At 36.6% G+C, this 24,050-nt stretch overlaps 1 protein-coding gene across 1 annotated transcript; it reads right to left on the bottom strand.

The window, feature by feature from the left end:
• Window positions 1–187: 187 nt before the first annotated feature.
• Window positions 188–22,419, bottom strand: LOC145781803 (anoctamin-7-like). The gene is made up of 22 exons (XM_082593474.1): window positions 22,307–22,419; window positions 19,877–20,003; window positions 19,494–19,663; window positions 19,285–19,392; window positions 18,418–18,554; window positions 17,737–17,849; window positions 16,730–16,812; window positions 14,442–14,577; window positions 13,454–13,544; window positions 12,836–12,993; window positions 11,077–11,297; window positions 10,257–10,355; window positions 9,432–9,534; window positions 8,959–9,070; window positions 8,490–8,642; window positions 8,198–8,322; window positions 7,156–7,361; window positions 6,441–6,561; window positions 5,934–6,040; window positions 5,652–5,789; window positions 4,388–4,440; window positions 188–1,950 (listed from the first exon to the last, which is right to left on the bottom strand). Exons 1-21 carry the CDS (start codon window positions 22,388–22,390, stop codon window positions 4,420–4,422), a joined length of 2,613 nt encoding a protein of 870 aa, XP_082449600.1. The 5' UTR covers window positions 22,391–22,419; the 3' UTR covers window positions 188–1,950; window positions 4,388–4,419.
• Between the last annotated feature and the right edge of the window lie 1,631 nt (window positions 22,420–24,050).

The following is a 24,050-nucleotide window of genomic DNA, read 5'->3' as shown; positions in this document are numbered from 1 at the left end:
AATGGAGTTGAAAATATTATTCGTTTTTTGGAAGGAAATTTCCCCCTTAGCACAGTCTCGTAGCTACGGGGCTGACCGAAACAAGTACAAATGTGATTTGTACCGACTGAAAGTAGAATGCGGACTGCTCTTTCCTGCAGAAGAAATCAAAAAACTGATTTTTCACTAGAGTTGTTTCACATGGGTTTTCTATTTGTGCTTTGTCAAGCAAATTTAACCATTAACAAGCATTCGTTAGCTGGAAATCATCACTGGGCTCACAATCAGATAAAAATAACTTGAAGCTGGTATTGAAAATTTGTCAACTCACATTAAAGTCAACGATTGAAGACATACTACAAAGCAATGATAGTTGCGAAAAGCTTCTAACTACTGTACTATGATGTCATATTGCCACTTTGGGCACATGTAAGGCAAATATGCCTGAGTACAAACACAAGATACTGAGCATGTGTGAAGTAACTAATCGCTAGGCAGTGTGCAATAAATGCAATGATTGTTGCTCATCCAACGAAATTAATCTAAAAAAAGCGTAGAACTGAGAAACATACTTAAATAATATTGCAAATCGAACACAATGAAGAAGTGCACCAATCCAACAACCAGCCTTCCTTCATCAAGCATCTCATACAAGCAATCGTAAAAGATTTATGGATCAAGTTTCTCTAATCTTAAGAAATCAGTAATATCATGACTTTTTTGATGTTAAAAATACACAGCGATTGGGATGATAAGAGTTCGACTGGTCCAAGCCAGAAAATCCGTTTCTACAGACGTTGAATCAATGTAAAAAAATGGATTAAATTGCTGGCTGGGCAGGCTAACTACCGGTTGACCGAAAAGAACAAGGTATAGAATGTGCGTAAAGTATAAAAATAGAATAATCTCTGGAGGGCCACGATCGGTCGAAGACAACATACCCTATAACTAATATACTATAGGTCTATAGGAGACATTGTCATTGGGCAATCGTTCTGCAGTATTCGGACTGTACGACAAGCTACAAAGCAACGCTATTTACATCATCAAAGACAGATTTCAAGCAATATAATTTTGCGGCTTCACATACGACCCAGCCACTAAGTTCAAATTTACTGCGATTTTTACGTATTGAACGTTGGAATATCTTCCACTCGTAAGATTGAAAACGGAACAAGTGACAGAAAGGATATGTTGCTTTTCATCTGACCGGGACTAGAGCAATGATGAAAAATAAGCGAAAAATAATACAGTACGATATAATCTGGTGCAATTTATACAAAGCGAATATGGCAATAGTTGGTGGATAAAACATTTTCATCCCGATTGGTGAACTTTAATTATGACAAGATGCATACTTTGTAAGTACACATAGAACGTGAACAAGTGAATTTGACGAAGATGGCAGTTGGCTTCCACTTTGCTGCAGAACGCTCGAGGAAGACAATGTTTGCACCCTTTGACAATTTCTAATGTTTAATTCGCCATTGAAGCACTGTATTTTTAAGGTAATTTATCTCGATGGTTGATTTAACGATGTAGAACCAGTGTTTAGTAACCAAAGAGGTTCAGCCTCAAATGAACAATATAAGTTGCTCTAGTCAAAACATCACTTTGAATTTCTTGCCGGTCAAGGCTGCACGTAATTTTACTGGATATTTAAAATATTCCTTGTGCAATATACATTTTTTTCACCTATAAAACGTAAAGGATTTCATGCTAAAGCAGCTCTACATTGAAAAAGTGTGAACTAGGCCTAAACTCATCCGATTTTCATAGAGCAAGAAGAGGTGCTGATACTGGTCTGTGAGATCTGTTGATACTGATCTGTCATTTGCCAGCCAATTCCTCTTCGACAATAGCTTCCAAGTTAAAATCTTCTTTCTTTGGGTTCTTAGGATGAGGAGGAAGTTCCGTAAATCCAGGCGGCTCCTTCTTCCCGGTTTTAGTGTACAACCGCAAAACCTCTTTCTGCATTGATTGATGTTTCAACATTAGCGTTGTTCGAAGTACAGCCCCAGACAGCAAATCAATCGTTTTTTACATTGTTCCAACGTCTGAAACGATTGATTTGTGGTCTGGGGCGTATGTTGTACGAAACATTTTGTCAGAACACCAATAAAAATGTTAATTACAATAAAAGAGGACTTTTACGGATATGAGTTACAGGCAGGGTTGCCATCGACATGGACCCAAAAATAAGGACAACCGAAAAATTAGATTAGCATTTAAAAAAAGTTTTTGGACATACTTTGTATTTATACGAACTGTGTCGTATCACATTCCATACTTTTTGCAAGAAACAACCTGCTCCAGCAACTCCTTGCTTTTAGAAATTGCTTCATGGATCTCACGGCAGCTCAGGTATAGGTTTATATTTACTTGTAGCTGGGATTTAACTGTCATTGCACTAAGTCTGTTCCTTTACCTGGTCCACTGCGCCAAAACAAGAGAGAACACTCTTTCCACAAACGCATTGCTGACCGGAAGGGAAAAAATGATGCTAACCAGCATGTAGAGCAGCGGAAAAGAGTTGTATCCGGTAAAGATCTTCATCCACTTGGCCACAGTTTCATCCTTGCTAAACACATCATCTGGAATCTTCTTGAACAGAGCGTTAACAGCCGAGACCTCATCGAACAGCTCACCTTTCATTGCTATTAGTGGATCAACTTAATTGCTTCGCCAACCCCTTGACTTCCTCGTACTTGATTGCTTGATCTTTCAGCAGGGTCCAGTTGATGTGCGTTGGATGCTTCTCAAATCGATACCACTTGTTGATATATTCCAAAGTAATGTGTAGAACTCCTGGAAGCTCGCTTTGAGAACCTTAGCACGCTCTTCACCGACTGTTCTTAGTAGTTCGTCTGTTGTTGCTCCGAAAAACCCTGAACACTGGCGTTGCAATATTTTGATCTTGCAAGATTTAATTATCTCTGCCAGTTCTGGAAACAATGCTGTTGACTTTGTAGGAGTAACAGTGGTTTATTGAAGATGTGGAGGAATGATACGATCATCAGTGACTCTTCTGATTTAAAGAAATCCTCCAATATTCTTGGTGAAGGTTTCAGCGAAAGAAAATGCGCTTTGAGTGGTTCCCAGAGATCGATCATTCGCTCGAGTACAGCATCAAGTGTGGTCTATCGGCGTGTGTGTTGGTAGAGTCAAGTAGTTGCTATCAAGCTCCTCACAGAAATGCTTGAGCCTCAACGTTCTACCAGTTTGGCTTTTGAAGTGGCTACCAATCTTCAGTACGATTGTTTCTATGTCAAGTGTGAGGCGCTCTGATCCCTTCTCTGCTGCAATATGCAAAATATGAGCAGGGCAGCCGACTGGGATCAGATGCAATGTTTGCTCTTTGAGACGAGATAAGACGTTGTTTTTTTCACGATGCTGTGATCCTCCAAAATTCACTGGTGCATTATCGGCACAAAAAGATGACAACTGTTTCATGTCTAGGCCATTCTCTTAAATAGAGGAGAGAATAAAGTTCGTGATCTGTGTCGAGGTCTAGCCTGACATCGATCGCAGGTCAAGAAGACGCACTCGCACTCTAACTTCAATGGCGTTGAAGAATCTGATGACTAGAGGAAACTAATTAGACTAATTTTAGAATATTATGCAACACCGGATACCAGAGGAAAACGATCGAAGTTCTGTAATTGTTGAAAATAAGATGAAATAAGGACGCAAGTCGAAAATAAGGACATTTCTTAGAAATAAGGACATTTAAGTTTTCTAAGACCTGACCCTTCAAAATAAGAACAAATCTTAGAAATAAGGACGGTATGGCAACCCTGGTTACAGGCCTCTGGATCCGGGCTCCAAGTAGCATGGACATGGTAAAGGTGGTTTCATACTTGATTCAGGTGCCGGGTATGAGAAGATAAGGCTCTCACTGTACTAAGCTATCGGCACTAAGAAAAGTAGGGTGGCCAGTTTCTTTATCTCAGTCGCCTTTCCTTCAGCAATTATGCCCACCCAATTTATTACACCCTAGGTAGATGTGAGCGGTGTTTTCAACAACCAGCTTAGCTGGGAGTCGAACCAGGTTTACATTATTCGAAAGCCAATGCCTTATCCGCTGCGCCATACGAAAATGACGATGGCATAAAAATAAAGGGGCATTTTTTAACTAGGAGTAGGATGTAGTTCACGAGAAACGATTTGATAGATAAGTGATTCATTATGTATAAACCAGATAAAAAATACGTGAAATGTATCTGCATAAGTTTGCTTCTGCTTTATTTCCAGTGTAATATCACACATAAACATCGAGTATTGTATAATTAGATCTCGGTCTTTCCAACACAACACTTTTATTTAAAAATAATAAAAGTGTTATTGTGTGATTCTTGAATCAAAAAATATTAAAATCACTTTAAAAAATCACTCTTAGCAAACTTACCCAGCATCAAGAAGGATTTGATAGCGAGCTGATCAATACTCTTGAACTGTTGACTGCAAAAAGCATGCACAATGCAAAAATTAAATAAAATCACTGAACCAATTAGATCTGGAAAATGATTAATTTGAACTGAAAAGCGAAAAGCAAGTCGATGGCTTAAGCCTCAAAATTTGGATTCTTTTCATTGCAAGTCCTTCACGAATTGAAGAAAACAAAACAACAAAAGATCATTATAAATATCGCGGGTCGGAGTTGCTTGAAAGTCCATTATACAAGCAGTCTATTTCAACCTTCAAAAGGTTCAAGGATAACATTTGCACCAGCAAGGATCTTCCGCAAAGAAAAGGTTTGCATTTATTCCGCACGCATTGGCTGTCAATCATTGAAACAAAATCATTTACTTTTGAAGTGGCAAGCACAGTTCATAGGACGAGCAAAATGAATCATCACATATTCGATACGCAAAAATTAAAATAAGCAAACACTTGCAACAGTAGCGTATGTTCAGGGTGTTCACTGAACATCTCAACAAAAGATGACATACTATTATTTATTGTATACAACAATAATATTGTATACAATTTATTGTATACATATCTATTGGTTATGACTAAACTTTTATACATTTCTAAGCAAAATGGAATATTTTACTTTTTTCTCGTCTTCAAAAGTTTGTTTTTTAAAAAAAGAATAAACACTCGTAGATCCACAATTCTTTCACGTAGTGTATGAAGTATACGACAATGCGAGTCTACAGCAATCTACTGGAATTATCATTGGGAAGTGAACTGTCGTGCAGTTTGGAGTAAGGTTGTGGGGAGAAAAGGAAGACCAGAGAAAACATGGGAAGACATAGTGAAGAATAATCTGACAAAGAAAGACTTAAAAATGGAAGATGCCAACGATAGAGAAAAATGGAGGAGTCGCTGCAGACAACTGGTCTAGCCTGATGTTCCGGGATGAAGACCAGGCTTTTTTGGAGTAAAACGTAGAAAGAGAGATACAACCCTTATATAAAAATAGTCTGCACGAAAGGTGTTATTACTATCTGCAGGCAAACCATTGCTTAACGAGTGTAGGATAAAGTGTTGGAGACATGATGATGCCACATTATCCTCCAGTCAGCAAATTTGGTCTTTTTAAGATGGAATTCAGCTGTGTGTACTTTACTTACTGAAAGTAGGTCTACCATCATGGCATAAGCACAACGTTTAAAATCAGTGTATCAACATAACATTGTGAAATAGGAAGCCAAACCGCCTACCATAACATTCGCATTGTCCAAGTTATCGGTGAGAGCTTGTTTTGCGAGAAAGTTTTCACGTTTAATTTTCAGTTGCAAGCTCTCAGGTACGTCGGGTATTCCCCAATCTATAGTTCGGCCAATAAAGAACACGACGTGCTGCAAAAAACAAATACAAAACAAACGTTACAAAACGATGTTTGAATCAAAAGTTGAGTCACAATTTACAAACGATGACATATTTATGATGCAACTTCGTGATCTTGATCAACGTTCATGTGATTTGCGTGATGGATTTATTACCTCAAACACAATCACGAAAGCGAGCTTGGCGCATAAGAGCTCAAAGTAATACATCGTGTAGTCGCCATTCCTGTCTTGGTAGCCTTTATATCTGCATCCATCCAAACCTAGAAAATATGAAGTTTTTTTTTTATTGAACTATGTTGCAAAATGTCATTTTTCCTTGAAAGCTTCAAGCACTGCTTTCTTCCGTTGATAACCTTTACAAAATCTGCTTTGTGAATATTGTTTCAGTGGACCGACGAGAATATCTTTGATAGCTTCTATTTCAAAGCGCCCTTTGTAAATTCTACGTCATGTCAAGTAACGCAACTTACGAACAAATAACTTACCGACAAAGCACTGCATCCTGTAGCAAAATATCAGCTCGTGTCTTGATCTTACACAAGATACAATACACATTACACAATCAGCTGGCAAAACTTGTCTGTTTTACATTGTCTACAGACGCTTGATCAATGTAAAAACGATTACCTTTGTTAGCCAGGTAACTACATCATAGCTAACCTGTGGCGTTGGGGGCATAAGACAGCGAGAAATCAACATAACCTTCAAGCGTGCCGTTACCAATGATGTTCTTGTAGACGAGCCTTGGAATAAAATCAGACGTAAATGCGATCAAAAACGCCTGGAAAAGAAATGAAATGTTAAACGCACTTTTGCAGCATGTTGAAAAGTAACTAGTACATGACAGCCATTGTGGATTTGAGATTTACTTCACAGCAGAATCACGAAAGTTTCTGGATCGATAGAGAAAATAACTTCACCTTGGAAAATTCTTACTCATCTTGTTCAATCATTAAGATAATTTGTATGCACTGACGAGCGCGTGTAACATTTACATAAAACAGTACCGCATCAAATTGCGTGGACGAGCAGCTAGATTCAACGTTGTATTTGGTTTGACAACGTAGTGCTGTCACAGTAGCGAATCGCAAAGGAGGGTGATATTAAATAAAACAAAAATATCTCATTTATTTTAACATCAAAATCTCAACAAAGGTTACAAGAGGGCCAACAAGGTTACGAGTTGGAGACACTGTTAGTAGAAAATTGTGTAAAATTTAACATTTAAACGAATGTGAGGCAAGTTGATCAAAGCACGTGATTTAATTAGCTAAACTTGATTTAATCAAACGTTGGTTGCAATATCATTAATTTATATCATCGTGAACAAAGTATATCAATTATCAATGCGAAAAAGCAACGTTTTAAGACATACGTTCGTCACCACAGCTATTTGGACCAAGGCATCCAAGATTTCGTACCACACGCCAATGTTCTGTGCTCGGTCAGGAACGGGCCTCCTCGTCTCGCAGACCAACTTCCGGGCGTCCAGTCGGATCTCGATCCAGTTGTTAAGAAGAGCAAACAATGGCGCCAGTGGAAAAGCAGCCACGAATATCGTGATGAAGCCGAACTGCAGAACTAAAAATATAAATTTTATCTTGGAATTTGTAATTTTGGCAGAAAGGTAACTTTATTGAGCCATAAGCAGATAAGAAAAGGCAGGGACAGGGCATTTAAGGTAATATATAGAAATAAATAAAAAATTGAGAACGTTTTCGGCTATGCAGTATGTTAGCCCTTGTCAAGCATCTGAACAGCTTATTTTATTTCATGTAATCAGTTGTTCAGATTTTTTCGCGCACTTTTAGTGGCATTGAGCTACTGACACATGCCCGATCGGTGAGAATGACAGAGTGAAGTTTCGCTTGTTGAAGTGCTACTATATTTTGATGCATACGCCTTAGCAAATAGTTATACTAATTTACATCTTTCTTTGACAGAATCTATAACTTATTGTTCCCTTGCTTCTTTCCTTGTTAGATCATCGACGTCTAAGCGTTTTTGGAAGCACAATAAAGATTATTTTTGTCATATTGTCGTTAAAAACAATTTAACATTTAGACCTAAAACCTTCAAGCACTTGACCTTTAAACCTATAACTTCGGCAACACTGTTACAAGTGATGAATTGGCAATCGCTCAACTTTATTACATTGTCCCTACGTTTAAAAACGTTCTACATGAGCAATTTGGCCAGCTGGGCAAGGAAACTTTGCATAAAAATGCATTACGACAGTGCAAATGTCATGTCTGATGAATTATAAATTTGATTTAATTTCAAAGAAATTAATTATTGAAGTATGAAAGCTGAAAGGCAAAAGCCAACTAAAGATAAAATCAATCAATCGATGAAATCAACCACAATCATAAGCATTAAAACGTATGCAACCATCAAATCGTTGCAAAGAAACACACCCATTTCCAAGTACTCATCAAAAAGGCCTTCGAAGTTGACAAGCTCATGATAGTCGCACTCCCATGGCTTCATTTGTCTTTGTTCCTTTTTCATCTTCCTACCTTGCCACCACTGCCATAATTTTCTGGTTCAAAACAAACAGAAGTCCGTTTGAGAAAGCGTCACAAATCGATGATGTTCCCAGCGTAGTTTTTTTGTCGGTATCTTTTTGTAAACAATCACCATGAAATCTTATACTATACAGTCAAATAAACAACCGTAGCTGAAAAATAGACTTATTGCAATACTCACGGTAGTAAAAGTTCTTGTACATTATTGATGGCTTGTTTGCCGATCATTATAACAAATAGCTGCTGGGCGAGCTCAATCAGGCAGCCTCCACTGCCACAAGCTTCATTTCTTATGCCGAGAGTTTTCATGTAGTGGCCAGGGTAGCCTACCATGCTGGGAGATGCAAAAATAATGTGATCTGATGTAAGTTTTTCTGGTGTTCACAGAAAGCGATTCTATACAATGTGGTCTTTGCTTCCGCAGCGATAGTAGTTACAGTAGTGCATCATTCTTTTCAAAGTACATTTAAATGTTTGTCATCTCAAACTTGTCAATTTAATGTAGTTTTTCTGTGAGTGTTAAAAATAAAAGAAATGTGCTAAATGTGGCAATGTTACGCAGCTTTGTGTGTTCATGGTTAAACTGACAACTTGACTGCTTGTTGGAGAAAAGATTTCAAAAGACTGTGTCATATCTAGGCATTACTCACTTCCCCTTGAAAAACGCTATGTAGAAGATGGAGGAATAGTAATTGAAGAACTGGAATATGAAAACTTTGAAGGTGAGCGAGTTCTCGTAGTCAGTCTGCGTCCGGTGCATTTCTGGAGAAAATACGAAAGCAAATAAAGAGATTGCGAATTAACAGTTTCTATCAGTCACCACTAGAAATGAAGAGAAGCACCAGACTCTTCAAACGATCAGTGGTGGGATTCATCCGGTTCACACCGGTTTGCGCAAGCCAGGTCTTGAAAATATCAAAAGTATATGAACAATGAACAGATTGTTGGATCAAGACAGGTTGTTGCTGCAAGCTATATAGAGTAGGTTTTACAATTAGAGACAGTATGAAAGCGCTTTCAAGGAAATTTTGTTCTCTGTCCGAGAACAAAATATTCTCATAATCAATCAATTAAAAATAGATTTCTTTTAACCCGTGGCCTATTCTCGCATGTCACGACTTACCCCATTTCGTCAAGAGTTCGGCCACCGCAGTGTAGACGTTTGCCATGAGCATGATTAACACAAGATTAAGAACAGCGCCCGAAAATGACTGCAACACCGATGCCTGGAAGATTTTCAACATAATATTAAACATTGTCGATTATTTTGTTTGGTTAGTTCGTATAGTCACCAATACTTTTCATCTATGCGTTGTTTTTTAATTTAAATCGTCCAACTTTATCTGAGGATCGAAATCGTTTCAGTTTAATGTTAATCTGTTGCACTATTCTTTAGTCCGATGACATCTTAACGATGTAAAAGCGTAATCTTCTCCTGCTGAACCAGCTTTCGCAAAATGGCAGAATAGAAAGTCGTATTAATAAAACTGCACCAAAGACATAAATTATGTATGCTTCTTATTTGAAAGGTTAAACCACTACGATAGAAAAACTACCAGAGATTCGAAGATTAAAAAGTCGTCTTTTTAACGAAATGCTAATATATATCATATGATATAATGCTCATATACTATATGACGCACTCATAACCATCACATGAATTCTCAAAAAACTTCATGAATAGGAAAAGCAAAATAGCGTGATATGACAATAGTAAGAGTGTATAATGAATGATAGATGATATCAACAACCTGTTGTAGTATCAAACAACCTTTTCATTAGGATCAAACGAATGAAGCCGCACGAGACTTAGCTGATTTAGTACATGACAAAGGCTCCAATTACTACATAGGCCTGCAGTATTTATAAGTGTAACTTGCAAAATATTCGATTTCATTAATTGTGCAAAGAGAACATCCTTTCACCACAGGTTTTGCTGTGATCTTACCCTGCCTTGCACCAGTTTATTGCTGCTTTGCATCAAGATAACTCCAATAATTCCTTTGTATATGATGACAGAAACCACAAATATCAAGACCATGCTGAGCTGAAAAGCAAAAGTTCAGTTACTTAGCTAGCAAAGTCCGTCTACAAGCGTAAAATCAATGTAAACAGCCGCGCGTAGAATCAACAGACTAAAAGCCTGTTTCACAAACGTCAGACACCGTAATAAATAACCTTATTAAGAACAAAATCACTGTTGTTGTAACGTGAACAAACGCAACTTGACAACTTAGCGTGAAAAAAATTAACCTATACTCCAGTCAAATGACTTGAAACCTGGCTTTCGCTTTGATAATGTCAAGCTTCATTAAACATAGATGACGTTGCGTAGCTTGATTATTTACGGTTCGTTGAACTATTGACCTCATCAACGCAATCATTCCAACCAAGTTCAAAGAACACAAAATTATTGTAGCTTGGTAACTCGCAAAGATTTTTTTTTTCAAAGAAAGAATTTTTTGTGAAACTTTAACCAAGGTTTAAATCTAATAAGTAAAAAATCTTTAAAATTCTTTTCAAGATAATAAAAGTGAAGGGCGTGAGCCGTTCAAACCGGCGTTCCAAGTAGCAGGGTTTGCATCACACACCTCTGTCGTGCATAAATATGGACAGGTGGAAGGCCTAAGTTATGGCAGAAATAAAGACAAATGAGGATTCCTCTAAGAAAACCATTTCAATGTCAAGTCGCAAAAATGGGATCACAATTTAACGACAAAATCCCCTCTGCAAGAACGGATGGCTACAATTCAACATGCTCAACCCACCATGATGACAAGGATAGCGAACCCTGTGAAAACGCGTCTCATTCTCTGTTTCGGGGGGAAGTAAGGTTCCAAGACCCCAGTTACTGGGTTAACTTCCAGAGTGGGAGCCCGAGCGTTGTACTCCGGTCGCGGGCGCTCCTCTTCCTCTTCAAAGTTCATCACCTCCCAATGATGAGCGATCATTGCGCTCTTCCTCTTCCAAAATTCAAGAAAGAACACAGCTAAAAAAAGATAATGCATGGATGAATTTGCGCTGCCCAATAAATACCTCAAGATGTAAGAGTATATAATTTGTGCTTGCAATCATAGTATCACATCAGACTGGTTCTTATACATTGGCGTTGTACGTTATGCCCTGAGGCAGCAGACAGAAGCCATATCATGTGCATTTGTAACATGAGACGGTGATTTGCTGGAAGTTAAAGCGACAAGAATACACTTTTTTCTAAGAAACAAACTTCAGTTTTGTAGCTCTACTACAGCACTATATCGCCTACACAAAATCCAGATAGCAAATTAACCGTTTTTTTACATTATTCTGCAGACGTTGAATCAACGTAAAAAATGGTTGATTTGTTGTCTGGGAAGCTACAGTAGGCGAAGCTGAGACGTCACAACATCACCAAATCAAGTAAATAAAAATCACAACTTTTCAACTTCAATGATTGACAATGTTCACTCGCTGAAGTTGAATTAAGCTGACAATGTGACATCAAAAGTGACATTAAAGTGTCATTGTATAATGTATAGGCGTCTGAATAACATTCGGGATGTCCTCGGTTCGACGCTCAATGAAATTGCCGCCTGTGCTGATTAGAAACACGTAAGATATCCGAATCTGGACGCAAAAAAACTATCTTCCTTGCCTTTGCAGTTAATTCACTTAAGTTTTTAATTCTAGATCTTAACCTGCATAACTTGGTTCTATAACAAAAAATTTAAGCCTAAACGAAACAATTTTGATCCAACTGCAATAAGGTTGGCAAAAGAAATATAAAATTAGTAAATTTCTTTTAACTTGTCACGGGTAAAAACAGTCTCACTTACAATTTTAACTTGAATGAATAATTAATATTCTCGGTTAATAAGCGGATCTACACGTTTTCTCAACATGGCAGTGTCTGAAAATGTAAATAGAACCCAAAGGCTGACTACAACCTAATCCCTTTAATGTTGGGGTTGTTGGTTGGACTTATCTTTTTCAAACACATTCTCATGAAGTATTCATGGAGCTAGATCAGGGCAGGTCGTTAGCGATAACATAACCAAACACTTCAGCAATTGTTAAGATGCAAAACTGAATTGTGGTTTCAAGCGAGTCCAACGCTCAACTAGCAGCGGTTGTCGTCAAAATTTAAAAGCAGATAATGGATAATAGAGATTCCGCAACAAGAAACGTGTTGTCAGGTTCGGTGGGTCGTCTCGCATGATTGGTTGCATAGCATGTCACGTGACATCGTGATGGCTTTTTGTGATAAACCGAGCACACTTAATAATTTATACAATTTACTTTTGCAAAACAGCTCCACACCATAAAAAATGTCTTTTGAAAACTAACTAACCCGATGTAAACTAGGTAGGCCTATGTTGCGTCAGAGCGTCACAACATTTTGAGCAAATAAATAAATCATTTCAGCTTGTTAACAAAACACTGAAATATGTCAAGCAGCTTTAGCCATGTTTAAACGTGACTCTTGAAGACTAAGTTTTGTTTTTAACAATTAGGTTTTAAAAATGGCTTTCAAAGCCGATTTCTTACCCCAAAATGACATCAAAATTGCAAAAAATACAGTCCCGCCGTTGTCAAATAAGTAAGCAATCTTTGCCATGAGGCAAGTGCTGCTTAAGTCCCAGGTCTTGCACATCTCACAAAGAGGACACATCGTAAAATTCGTTCCGCTCCGACATATATCCATCCTGAGCAAATAATTTAGAAATTGAAAGGACGACAGACATCAAAAAACTTGATTTCCAAAACATGCACAACACGTTACATATGAAGCTTTAACCTGACACTTTGAACACCTACGGCCAGTGTTAACCAGCTAATATGCTATGTCTTTCTCTCGGAAAACTGCATCTTGCAAGAGCGGGATTGTGGTGAGCTATATCTCAAAAAATTAGAAAATTAAAACATACTCCACAAATTTAATATTCCACTTATTCTTCGTGACATCTTTACGTGACATCTTCTGACATCTTTACTTTAAATACGTTAGTCTATACTTATGGAAACATACAGCTGAAATAAAAAAAATCACAACTTATTAGTAGTATTTAATGTGGGTTGTATTTTAGATATCAAAACCTGTGCTTTTTACGTTGATTTAACATCTACAGACAGATTTTGCTGGCTGGTATATTAAAGACAACTCACGCAGGAATGTTGGTGTACATCGTTGCAGCTCCAAATATGAAAACTATCAGGCCAATGATCGCCACAGGGAGCAGCCATGCTGTGTAGAAACCTGCATAGACATTAAAACAGTTTGTGAACGTTATATCTCTACGATTTAACGTCTCCTGTTCCCTGTACTCACTGCCTCTAAATCTAAACTGAAAAAGTGGAAAGGCAATAAAGCATAATGGCATAACTTAGGCTAGACATTAATCATCTGAAGTTTTAACTACTTGTTGTTAATTTGTTGTGGTTGTATGGTGAGGGTGAACATGCATAAATAGAGTACAGAACTGAGGTTGAGCCTCAAACTTCTGGGAGACATCATCAAGAATACGAAGATCTCTGCCCAGGCGGTCAATATCTTGAAAGGCGTGCCCGTGGCAGACCGTGAATCCCTTTTTATCAAATCTTCAGCAAAATAAATCAATTAGCCAACCAAGAACACTTTAGAAATTGTGGTATCCCGAGAACGCTGGCAAAATTCACGAGCTTGTAGTTGATCAAAAGCCGCATCGGCTATTGTAAATACGGCGACGAGAAAAAGCACAATACAAAGCAGATGTTGAACCAATGTAGAAAAAATCGGATACTGCTGTCTGGGAAGGTATATTGAATGAAACGATATGAAAGTGGCAAAACTTGAAAATGAAATCAACTGCAATGGATGAATTGCAGGTATTGCCAACAAAGTGCTCAACGCAGCAACCAGAGCTGAAACATTTGCAGTAAAACTAACATGAACAAGTTTCAAATTTGATAACAATCATTATTCAGTGTTGCGCCTGATGCTTGCCATCTAACATGAAACCTTATAGGTAGCGTATAATTTGTCCATGTTAGTTTTACTGTAACTACAAATATATATATTACAATATAATATCACTGTAAATATGATAAAATGTAGAGAAGTTTTTGATCACGATTCAAATAGAATGAAAAGATTAGAAATAAAATGTTACATCACCAAGCCAGGCGAAGTAGATTCCGATCTTCTCCCCAAAATAGTGCCTAATGTGATCAAGTGGTTGATATTTGTACCATCTTCCCCATCTCGCCCAGTATTCATGCAGCACTTGCCGTTTGCTCATCTCTGACGGACGCTGTCATTATGAAATGTAAAACATGTGAAGCTGCACGAGTGTTTGGCGAACGGTGTTGACTAAATATTAAACCCACTTCCCTCTGAATTCACGTGAATTTGTCATAATTGTGACAAAAATTGACAATGTATTATGCAGCATTTCCTCTTGATAATATCTATCAAGGCTAAATCACGGGAGCAAGTCTTTTATGCGCTGACAGTTAGGCGCTGGTCTAATAGGCGCACACACTGTGGCGTCTGGATATTTAGGTGCGGAGCACTGTGGCGCCCGGTCATTTAGGTGCTATTCCTAGTAAAGTCTGTAGATTGTATCAGCTTGGCAGCTTGCCAGAAAATTATATCATGGCTTCAGTGAGTGAAGCTGCTAAAACCGACAATGCTTTTCACACAAAATGTTACATTGAACAGAAAAATATATTGTTGTTTTATTGATTTATTATTGTTTTATTTGTTGTTAGTCCAGGTTTGCTTTGGTGAAAGCTTTATCAATAAATTATTGAAGCTTCCGAACATTATTGAGTTCATTTTTAGTTAACTTTTTCGCGACCACGGACGTATAGCCTACACACGTCTTGGGATTTTTGCCATGATGACCAAGGAAGTATCCCTACGTCCAAGGTTAAAAGGTAGCCTATTTCAAGCAAAAAAAATAATGTAAATGATGGCAGATCCATAGTCTTTGCCTGTCCTTTTTTGGCTAATTAAAAAAAATATTTTGGCGGTGCAGTTATCAGATGAGGACTTCTTAAAGATGGGGACACAGTGGATTTTTTTTCTTTTCCTCATTGGAATTGGCAGTCAAAACTGGCTAGGCAACCCCTTACTTTGGAATTTCTCGATCAAAAAGACTGTAGGCTAAATTACGTAAACTTTTTGCTTAAAATTTTCCAAATTTCTCCATAATCATTCTGCTGTACCTCCTAAAGCATTGCGCGCAGAAACGAAGTAAATTTTTTCTCATCTGCAGAGTTGTTTTGGCATTCGATTAAACTACATATATTTTCATATTATTGTATCATGCTTGGGTAGTAAAAATTATAATGAAGTACACTTTTCTGCCAATTTTTAATTTTTTTAGAAATTAGAAAAAATACCTTTTGGAAAGTTGCTAGTTGTACATAGAATGTTTTAATTTTATTGCAAAGCTTTGCATCTTCGGATAGCTGAAGATGTATGCTTTCATTTGATGTCAAGATTGTGCGTCTACGTCGATCACATGACATGTTTTTACCGCGTAAATACAACAGATTTGTGTGAAAAATGTCTGGTAATTAAGATTAAATATAAATTACGTCTGTTTGGGATGGATTGGCCATGTGACGAGAACGCGTAAGACGCTCTACTACTGTTCACGTGAATACATTTCTACAGGGCATATAGGCTACACCTTGGCTACAAGTTGCAAGCATAATGGTGAGACTTCGCTCGTTATTAAACCTAGTCCGGGTTTTGACGGAAAACTAAGTTACTCTTCACTCAAGCCTACCGCCCGCTTGAGTACAGCCTACGGTACATTTTTACTGATGTTTAGTTATTATTTGACCTAACTAAAAGTGAACTCAATCTCATACATTTTCGGAAACTTGAATAATTTATTGATAAAGCTTTCGCCGGCGCAAACCTGGACTAACAACAAATAAATGCTGAACACGCGCATTAAAAAAAACAACATATTTTTCTGTTCAATATAACATTTTATGTGAAAATCATTGCCGGTTTAAGCAGCTTCACTCACGGAAGCCATAACATATTTTTCTGTTCGATATAACATTTTGTGTGAAAAGCATTTCCGGTTCAAGCAGCTTCACCCATATATTTTTCTGTGTAATATAACATTTTGTGTGAAAAAGCATTGCCAGTTTAAGCAACTTCACTCACTGAAGCCATGACCAACAACGCACACGCATTAACAAAACAATATATTTTCCTGTTCAATATAATATTTTGTGTGAAAAGCATTGCCCTACGCCTCTACCTGCCAAGCTGATACAATCTACAGACTTTACTAGGAATAGCACCTAAATGAACGGGCGCCACAGTGCTCCGCACCTAAATATCCAGACGCCACAGTGTGCGCGCCTATTAGACCAGCGCCTAACTGTCAGCGCCTAAAAGACGTGGACCCTAAATCACACCATTAGAAAACCCACCATGCCATTCGGTGCTGTGCTCGGGCCATCATGGAGAGGAAATGCAGCAGTAAAGATGTCTTCGGCTATTAATCTTTCGATTCCTGCAATAAAAGTAAGAACATCTATCCTTCAACCCAGTCATAAAATTAGTCGTTTTTTACATTGGTTTAACGTCTGCAAACATCGAATCAGTGTGAAAAAGGAGTGATCTGCTGACTGAGAATGTCTTGTCGGTCTGAAGTTGCGTAGTTTGTGCACACCCCAAATGCCTTTTAATGAAGTGAGAGAGTACCGTGCTGCATGTTAACGAGGAAACCGGGCAATCTGTTGTGCGCAGACATGAGCTGCTATACACAACTCACATAATGGTTTCAGTAAATTTTCCACATTTAATGCTCAAACATCAGCATTGAGCAAGCTATTGTTTTGCGCAGATGTTTCTGAAATTGCACACCTATCTGCATAAAAGGAAGGTAATTAAGATTAATTGTAGCTGGCCATTTCATGACAATTGCTGTATTTTTACTTGTGTGTTCACACTGTTCACTGCTTGGGGGCATAGCTCTTCACCAGTGGATTGGCGGTACTGTTAGGCTTATTGCTTTAACTTAGATGCAACACCAAGCAACTGACACGGAATTAAAAGATTCTTAAATGAACTTGAAAACTTTATTTCAAAGATATACCTGCAAAAATTACGCATTCGTACTCAAATCATTAAACGACGAACATTCAGAAAGTTTAAAACGCTTCAAAAAGTGGTTCAGCAGCATTCTAAAGCCAAAAATCTTGTCAGCTTAGCAAAAAGAAATCACCATTGGAAGCGACCAGAAGTGGTTGATACAAATATTGCAAAAGTGTTTGTTTTCATTAAAAATCAAACAGGAAATCTGCCTTTCTAAACAACTTCATGGACGTTGCCTAACTCTTGTCACGTCACACTCACAAAACGTGCGTTGACAGCAGGTTAGTACGCTGCTTTGTAACGTAGCAATTGACCATATGGCTTCCCGCAACAGCCCTACCTAATTCCGCTCGTTTTTTCTTTCCATAAAGTGTCGTCTGTAAAATCTCGTACATTATCCGAGAACGTTCTGTTGTTGAGAAATAATTTTCGTGATCATCGCTGCCCAAAAACCTAAAATAAGAAAACAAAGATAAAAAACTAAACTACAAGCAGCAAACATAAACCTAATAATACACCTTATAAAAGATTACATAAAAATGAATGTTCAGATCAACTTTAGTGCAAAACTCCACTTTGTTTCAAATAAACAAAGCCCATACCTGTTGTTTGAACAGTAATAACTCAACAGTTAATTATCACACAGAAGTAGATAAGATTTAAGGACAAACACGAGCGCGGATGTATATTTCATTTGCAGAAAGTCCCACCGTGCAAAAAAAACACTTGTAGCTGAAATCTTGTAGTGTTTCACAAAGACTATGACATTCAAACATGGACCGGCTGTCTAATTCAATTGAAGAGTCTATAACCACTAGGTTAGAGTCAAACAGGTACTGACATTCCAATTACTTACTGAAGACAACGACAGTTCAGTAAAATAGTTTAACACTTTTAAACTGGTAGAGGTAGTAGTAAATAGGTAGAAGTCCTTTGTCATTCACAATTTACCGCTATAGTATATATATAATTGATGCATTTACAAAGCAAAGAAAAATGGTGCGGCCAAGCTGGAACTTACTTGTGAAGTTTTGACTTCTTGAAAGTGCAAGTAAAGTAAAGGTTCGGCTTGTTTGGAACATCAATTTCCATAAAATTTGGAATTTTCAACTTGTTAAGCAAAGCACTTGACCACTGCTGACCTTTATATTGACGCCGCTAAACAAATTATACATCTATGTTCACAGTGAAAAGTACATTCTATGGCTTTGAAAGTGACTCAACAGAATGCTATGAATAATATCACAACCCACAAAAGGGTAATTACAATTGTTGTGTTGTAAAGGATATACTACACGATTTATCTAGAAATCGAAAGGGTGTCTCATGAAATGTATGATACCAATACAGTACAATTGTATAATCTAGCTCTCTGAAGAAGTCAGTCGTGTCTGATTGACGAAACGTCGGAATAAAAGCAGATTGCCACTTTATACATTGTGCGATAGTTTAGCTTAATTTGCACCAATAGAACACATCATGTTATTTAACTAAATGCCTGGTGAACAGCCTCATTCAATTTTCAGCATTGTTACAATTCTTTCTACTAATAGTCAGTTTAGTTAATTTCTTTTACATACATTGATGATTAAGAGTTATGTTTGGTGAATTGTCGCATTGCGGTTGATAATATGGTCACAATGAGACATTATTTTGTGCTACCATACTTGAATAACTTATAATTTAAAACACATCAAGTTTAACAGAAAAAATAAAATTACACATCCCACAATAAATAAACCAAAAATCATACAATGTAGTGGTGCAGCATCTGGAATAAATTATTGTAAATGAATTAAAAAATCAACAATGTATCCATAACTGTGGGCATATCTAGACACCTGGTTGCAAAGTTTATTATGAAACTATATTTTAGTAATAAGCCTACTTGCAATGGTGCTCTGACATTCAGGTCTTCAGCATAGTACACAAGAACATCCCAAGGACAATTGAGCTTGTAATAATGAATCGTTTTCTCTTGGCCCACATCTTCATCCTTTACAATACAAAAGTAGATAAGATATATTATTATCAATAAATTAAACTGTCATTTGATTGTGCAACAAGTGGAAAACATGTTACAGAATGCACACCTACTTTTTCAATTTGTACACCAGTTCTGCATAAATTTCTAATAAACTTTTTTCTCCATCTGGTATGCTGCATTTCAATATTGTTTGTTTGACGTTGTTTTGCTTTATCTAAATCTGACATAGACTTTTTGGCTTTCGGCTTTGCATGATTTTCTTCATAAACGAGAATAAAATCTGTAATGAAAGAGATTGAGATATCCACACCTTAATGAAATGTATTCAGCACTGAGAATCTGTCAATTTTAAGCAATAAAAATTATCAGTCATTTAGCTACATTGCTAAACTGTTTTGGCCAAGATATTTAATGATCACAAAATGATGCACAAAATCATAAATTTGACAAAAAAACATATATAATTCAAAAGTTTTGTTTTTATGTAACAAACCGATTTTTGTCTTTCCATCATCAAAGTAATTTCTACGATGAAAATTTTGGTTGGAACTTCCATGGTCTTGCAAAGAGATCTCATTTCGTGAAAATTCACCTTCTGATAATGAGGTATCTTCAAACCCCTAACAATATTGAATAATGCAAATGTAAAAAATAATCGTATGACCATAAATAAAACAAGAAAATATTATAAAATACAATACAGATTTAATAATATGAAAAACAAGTTTCATTGCATTCAAGTCCTACATATCAGCATGAGACTATACAACACTTTGTATACATCAGCAAAGAACTTACAAGTCAATCAGAAAAACTCATTTTCATAAAAGATAGAGAATTTCCTGAATTAAAACTTTTTTCCACAAACCTGAATATTTTTAAGAAGCAGATAAGCATTTCTGGCCAAAGTACTTTACTGTTTTACCATCAGAGAATTATCATAATTATTTTGTAATTTTGACTGCATGTCCATACTTGTCTTTTTTTTTTAAGTTATTTTTTTGTATTTTTAAAGCTGCCAAACCAAGAACAGATGAACAGCTGACTGAGACCTTGCATTGCGTACTCTCTAGAATTAAACCTTGTACTAAAGAGCTAACGTATATTGAAGAGTTAACATATACATCTGATACATAACCAAACCTTACAAAAAAATGTATACTTTAGCTATTTAAAAATGAGAAAAAAAACTTGAAGCAAGCTACTTTGATTGTTTATACAGTAGAGGTAGGAGAATGAAAGATGAATTTAAAACTACTGTTCTAAAGTGCTTTGACCAACAAATCAATTTTTGAAAAGGTACAGGTATTTTACTGGACTTTTCAGGGGTGCGGAGCCGGAGCCCAGCGTTTCAATGGAGCCAAAATTGGAGCCTTTAATTCTGCTTGCTGTGAAGCCGGAGCAATTAATTTCGCTTGGTTTGGAGCCGGAGCCTTTAACTTCACTTGTTGTGGAGTTAGGGGCACAAAAAAATGTAACAGATCAGGCTCTAGTTTTGAGTGAGAAACTCATGAGTCAATTTTATTAAACCTATGTGATGAGACGAGAAACTATGAGAAACGACCGACTATGTCACATTTTGAAGCATTTTTTACTGAGCGGATTGTTTCGTCACATATTAACTAGCAAATAATATATACATACAAATCATACCTAACATTAAACGTACGTATGGTAAATATTGAATCAATAAAAAATACGGATAAATTTCGCTAATTGGTACTCAGACAACAAAATCCATCATTTTTACATTGATTCAACGTCCGCAGACATTGCAAATGACTGTAGAATCAATGTAAAAATGACTGATTTTTCTGTTTGGGTAGTAAAATAATGAGCAGTTAGGTTTTTTGTGTGATGAATGTGAAGTAATGTGCAGTTAGTCACAGACAAGCCCAGTAGCTACCTGCTAGTAGAGTATGAAATGAAAATTATGAAGTCACACTATATTTCAGATGTTTTTATGTAAGGTAGTACTCTCAAGTAGGGCCATTGAGAGCATAACTTGCGGCCGGTAAAAACGAGATCCTAGGGACCCAAATCAAGACACTTCTAAGAAAAACACACTATTTCCAAAAGATATGACAAGGTTTCCTCAAACTTTTGAGCTCTTTGGAAAGTTTACGGCCCTTAAAGGCATAGGCTACTGGGCCCAGATAAAAACATACCTCCTGAACTTTCCTGTCAATGTTACTGGCACTCTCAAGAGACATATATATATAGCACATGAAAGCAATTTATTAAAATTGTGTAAGCTAAGAAGCTGATATGCTGCGTTTCATTAATTAATAATAACTAGAGCTGAGTTTCTACACTGTCAATATTTCTCATGTTTGTGGCTGTTTTGAAAAGCAGTGTTTTAAAAAAACTCTATTGTATTTAATTCTACAAAAATGTATGTAATTTGGACAAGTTTTAATTTGTTTGGAGCTTGAGCCACTAGCATGAAGATCGACAGCTTTGGAGCTGGAGCTACCAGTATAAAGCCCGACTGCCATTGATGCAAAGCCTGATAGCTCCGGAAGTGGAGTCAAAGCCACTGGTGCAAAACCTGATAGCTCTGGAGCTGGAGCCAAACTTTTTTTATAGTGCCTCTGCAGCCCTGCTTAATAAACTTTTGTCATACCATTAAAACTTAAGCGATAAAATTTATTTAAGATCAATTTTTATTTTTGTTAAGTGTGGAAGTTTCTCTATTGAAAAGTATCTCATTTTCATATCTTTTGACTTAAAAGTAAAGTCTTTCATTTTAAATTTTGTAATATGCTGTAGGGCAACATTATAGCCTACCTACCTATTTTTTTACAAAATATATGGGTTGCTGTTTTAAGAAATGCACATACCTTAACAAGTTAATGTTAGGTTTACTAAACATTGAAAAAACAAAAAAGTTGATAAAAACATAAACAGCAGTTTTTCTTACATGTTCCACATCTTCAGATGGTAGTATTTGCTGCTTCTCTTCAGCAGTACCACCTTTGCCCAAGTTTTTTAACCAGCCACTCATACTAAGCTAGTGTAGACAGTAGAATATTGTTTAAATTTCTGTAGAACAAACAATTTTAACCTATCTGTTTATAATTACCTAACGTTTCATGAACAAAATTTATTCTTCACAGTGCCTACATTTGTTTTGTAGTAAATTTAAGATTAACCCAGACTAACTTCAGTTAGTGAATAAAAAAATAAGGGAAACGTCTTAAGTACATGTAGCTTCACACGAAGTGAAACTTACATGACTTTTGACTTTTTTTTTTCTTTCTTTAAAGATAATGTCTCAAAAGACATTAGTAAAAATAATACACACCTGTTTGCTGGTACACCCATTCATTTTCTTTAAATCTTAACTTCAATTAGCTGATTTAGATTTCTAAAGGCTACTTTAATCATCTGGGCCTACCGGTTGTTTTTTTTTTTTTAAAACCATAAAAACAATATTTTTACACAACGCATAAAAACATACAGAAAAACAATTCTGTCAAAAACCATGGTAAACCCACAACTGACAAATTCGCTCCAAAGTAGCCTACTACAACTCAAAGCTGTTTCTTTCCAGTTGTTTGTACTTTGTTGCCATGTTCCACTTTAATGAGCACAGCTGCTAGTTGGTGTGCATTGAAGCTTGAAAACGTTTACTAAATCGAACAACCAAAAAACGAGAAGGGGCCAGTCTTCATAAATAATAAAAAATTCCTTACTGAAATTAGGTGACAATGAAACCAACCTTTTCAAAAAAGTGTAACATATATTGAAGCTGAATGTTTCAGGTTGCTCATATGTTATGTTAAAAACCACAATAAATTTTAATTAGTCAACGTGAGAGCTGAAGACATCTGGTTTGAATAAGCCACTTTGGAGACTAATTTGTGACAAACTCTTGAGAGGTTAGCTGTAGTTTTATTGTAGTATTCTGCAGTAGTTGTAACGTCTACATGATACACTGGTTAAGACTTAGACCTATGCGTTTTGACTAAGACTAATGACTGGTTAAGACTAAGACGAATGCGTTAATATATCCCTTGAAGGGAAATTTGACTTTCTTAGTGGACAAATTCCACACAAAAAAATCTAAACCATTTATAGCTATGGTATAAAACAAAAGTATGACAGGAAGGTCCAAGAGTTGCTTTTGGACACGAGCCCGGAATGATTTTTTAGGGTCTGTCAACGCTTCCAAGGGACCAAACTTAAAAAAATCACCTTGTAAATTATTTGTTAGATATAAGCTAGTGCGTTTTTGTTGGAAGTGTCACAATCAATTTGGGGCCAAAGGATTCACTGGTGCGGTGCCCAAATTGAAGTGAGTAGGCTATAAGGCGACATCTTAAATAAACATTTTTTTACTTCATGATTCGGTCTGCATTGTAGCCTAGGCTACAATTCTCATGCATTAGTAGGCTATTTCATATTTTATTCAAAGCGCACAACGAAACCTAATTGCCAAAATCTTGAAATTAAAGAAGCAAAAGAGTTTTCCGTTAAAATAAAACCAATTTTGTTTCAAAAATGTTTCAAGGTAACACTATTCAATGTTTCAATTTAATTAATTTTTCCTTGTCAGAATGCAGATAAAATGATGTTGTGGAAACGAAATAGGCTACAATAACAAAAACAAACAAACGGAAAAGGTGGCAAAACTTTGATGGCTTTAAGACGTGCATGAAAAA

This window comes from Aplidium turbinatum, chromosome 13 (genome assembly GCF_918807975.1).
Source record: "Aplidium turbinatum chromosome 13, kaAplTurb1.1, whole genome shotgun sequence".
Taxonomy (NCBI): Eukaryota; Metazoa; Chordata; class Ascidiacea; order Aplousobranchia; family Polyclinidae; genus Aplidium; species Aplidium turbinatum.
Note: the sequence above shows the minus strand (reverse complement) of the source record. Positions and strands in the feature narration are given on the sequence as shown.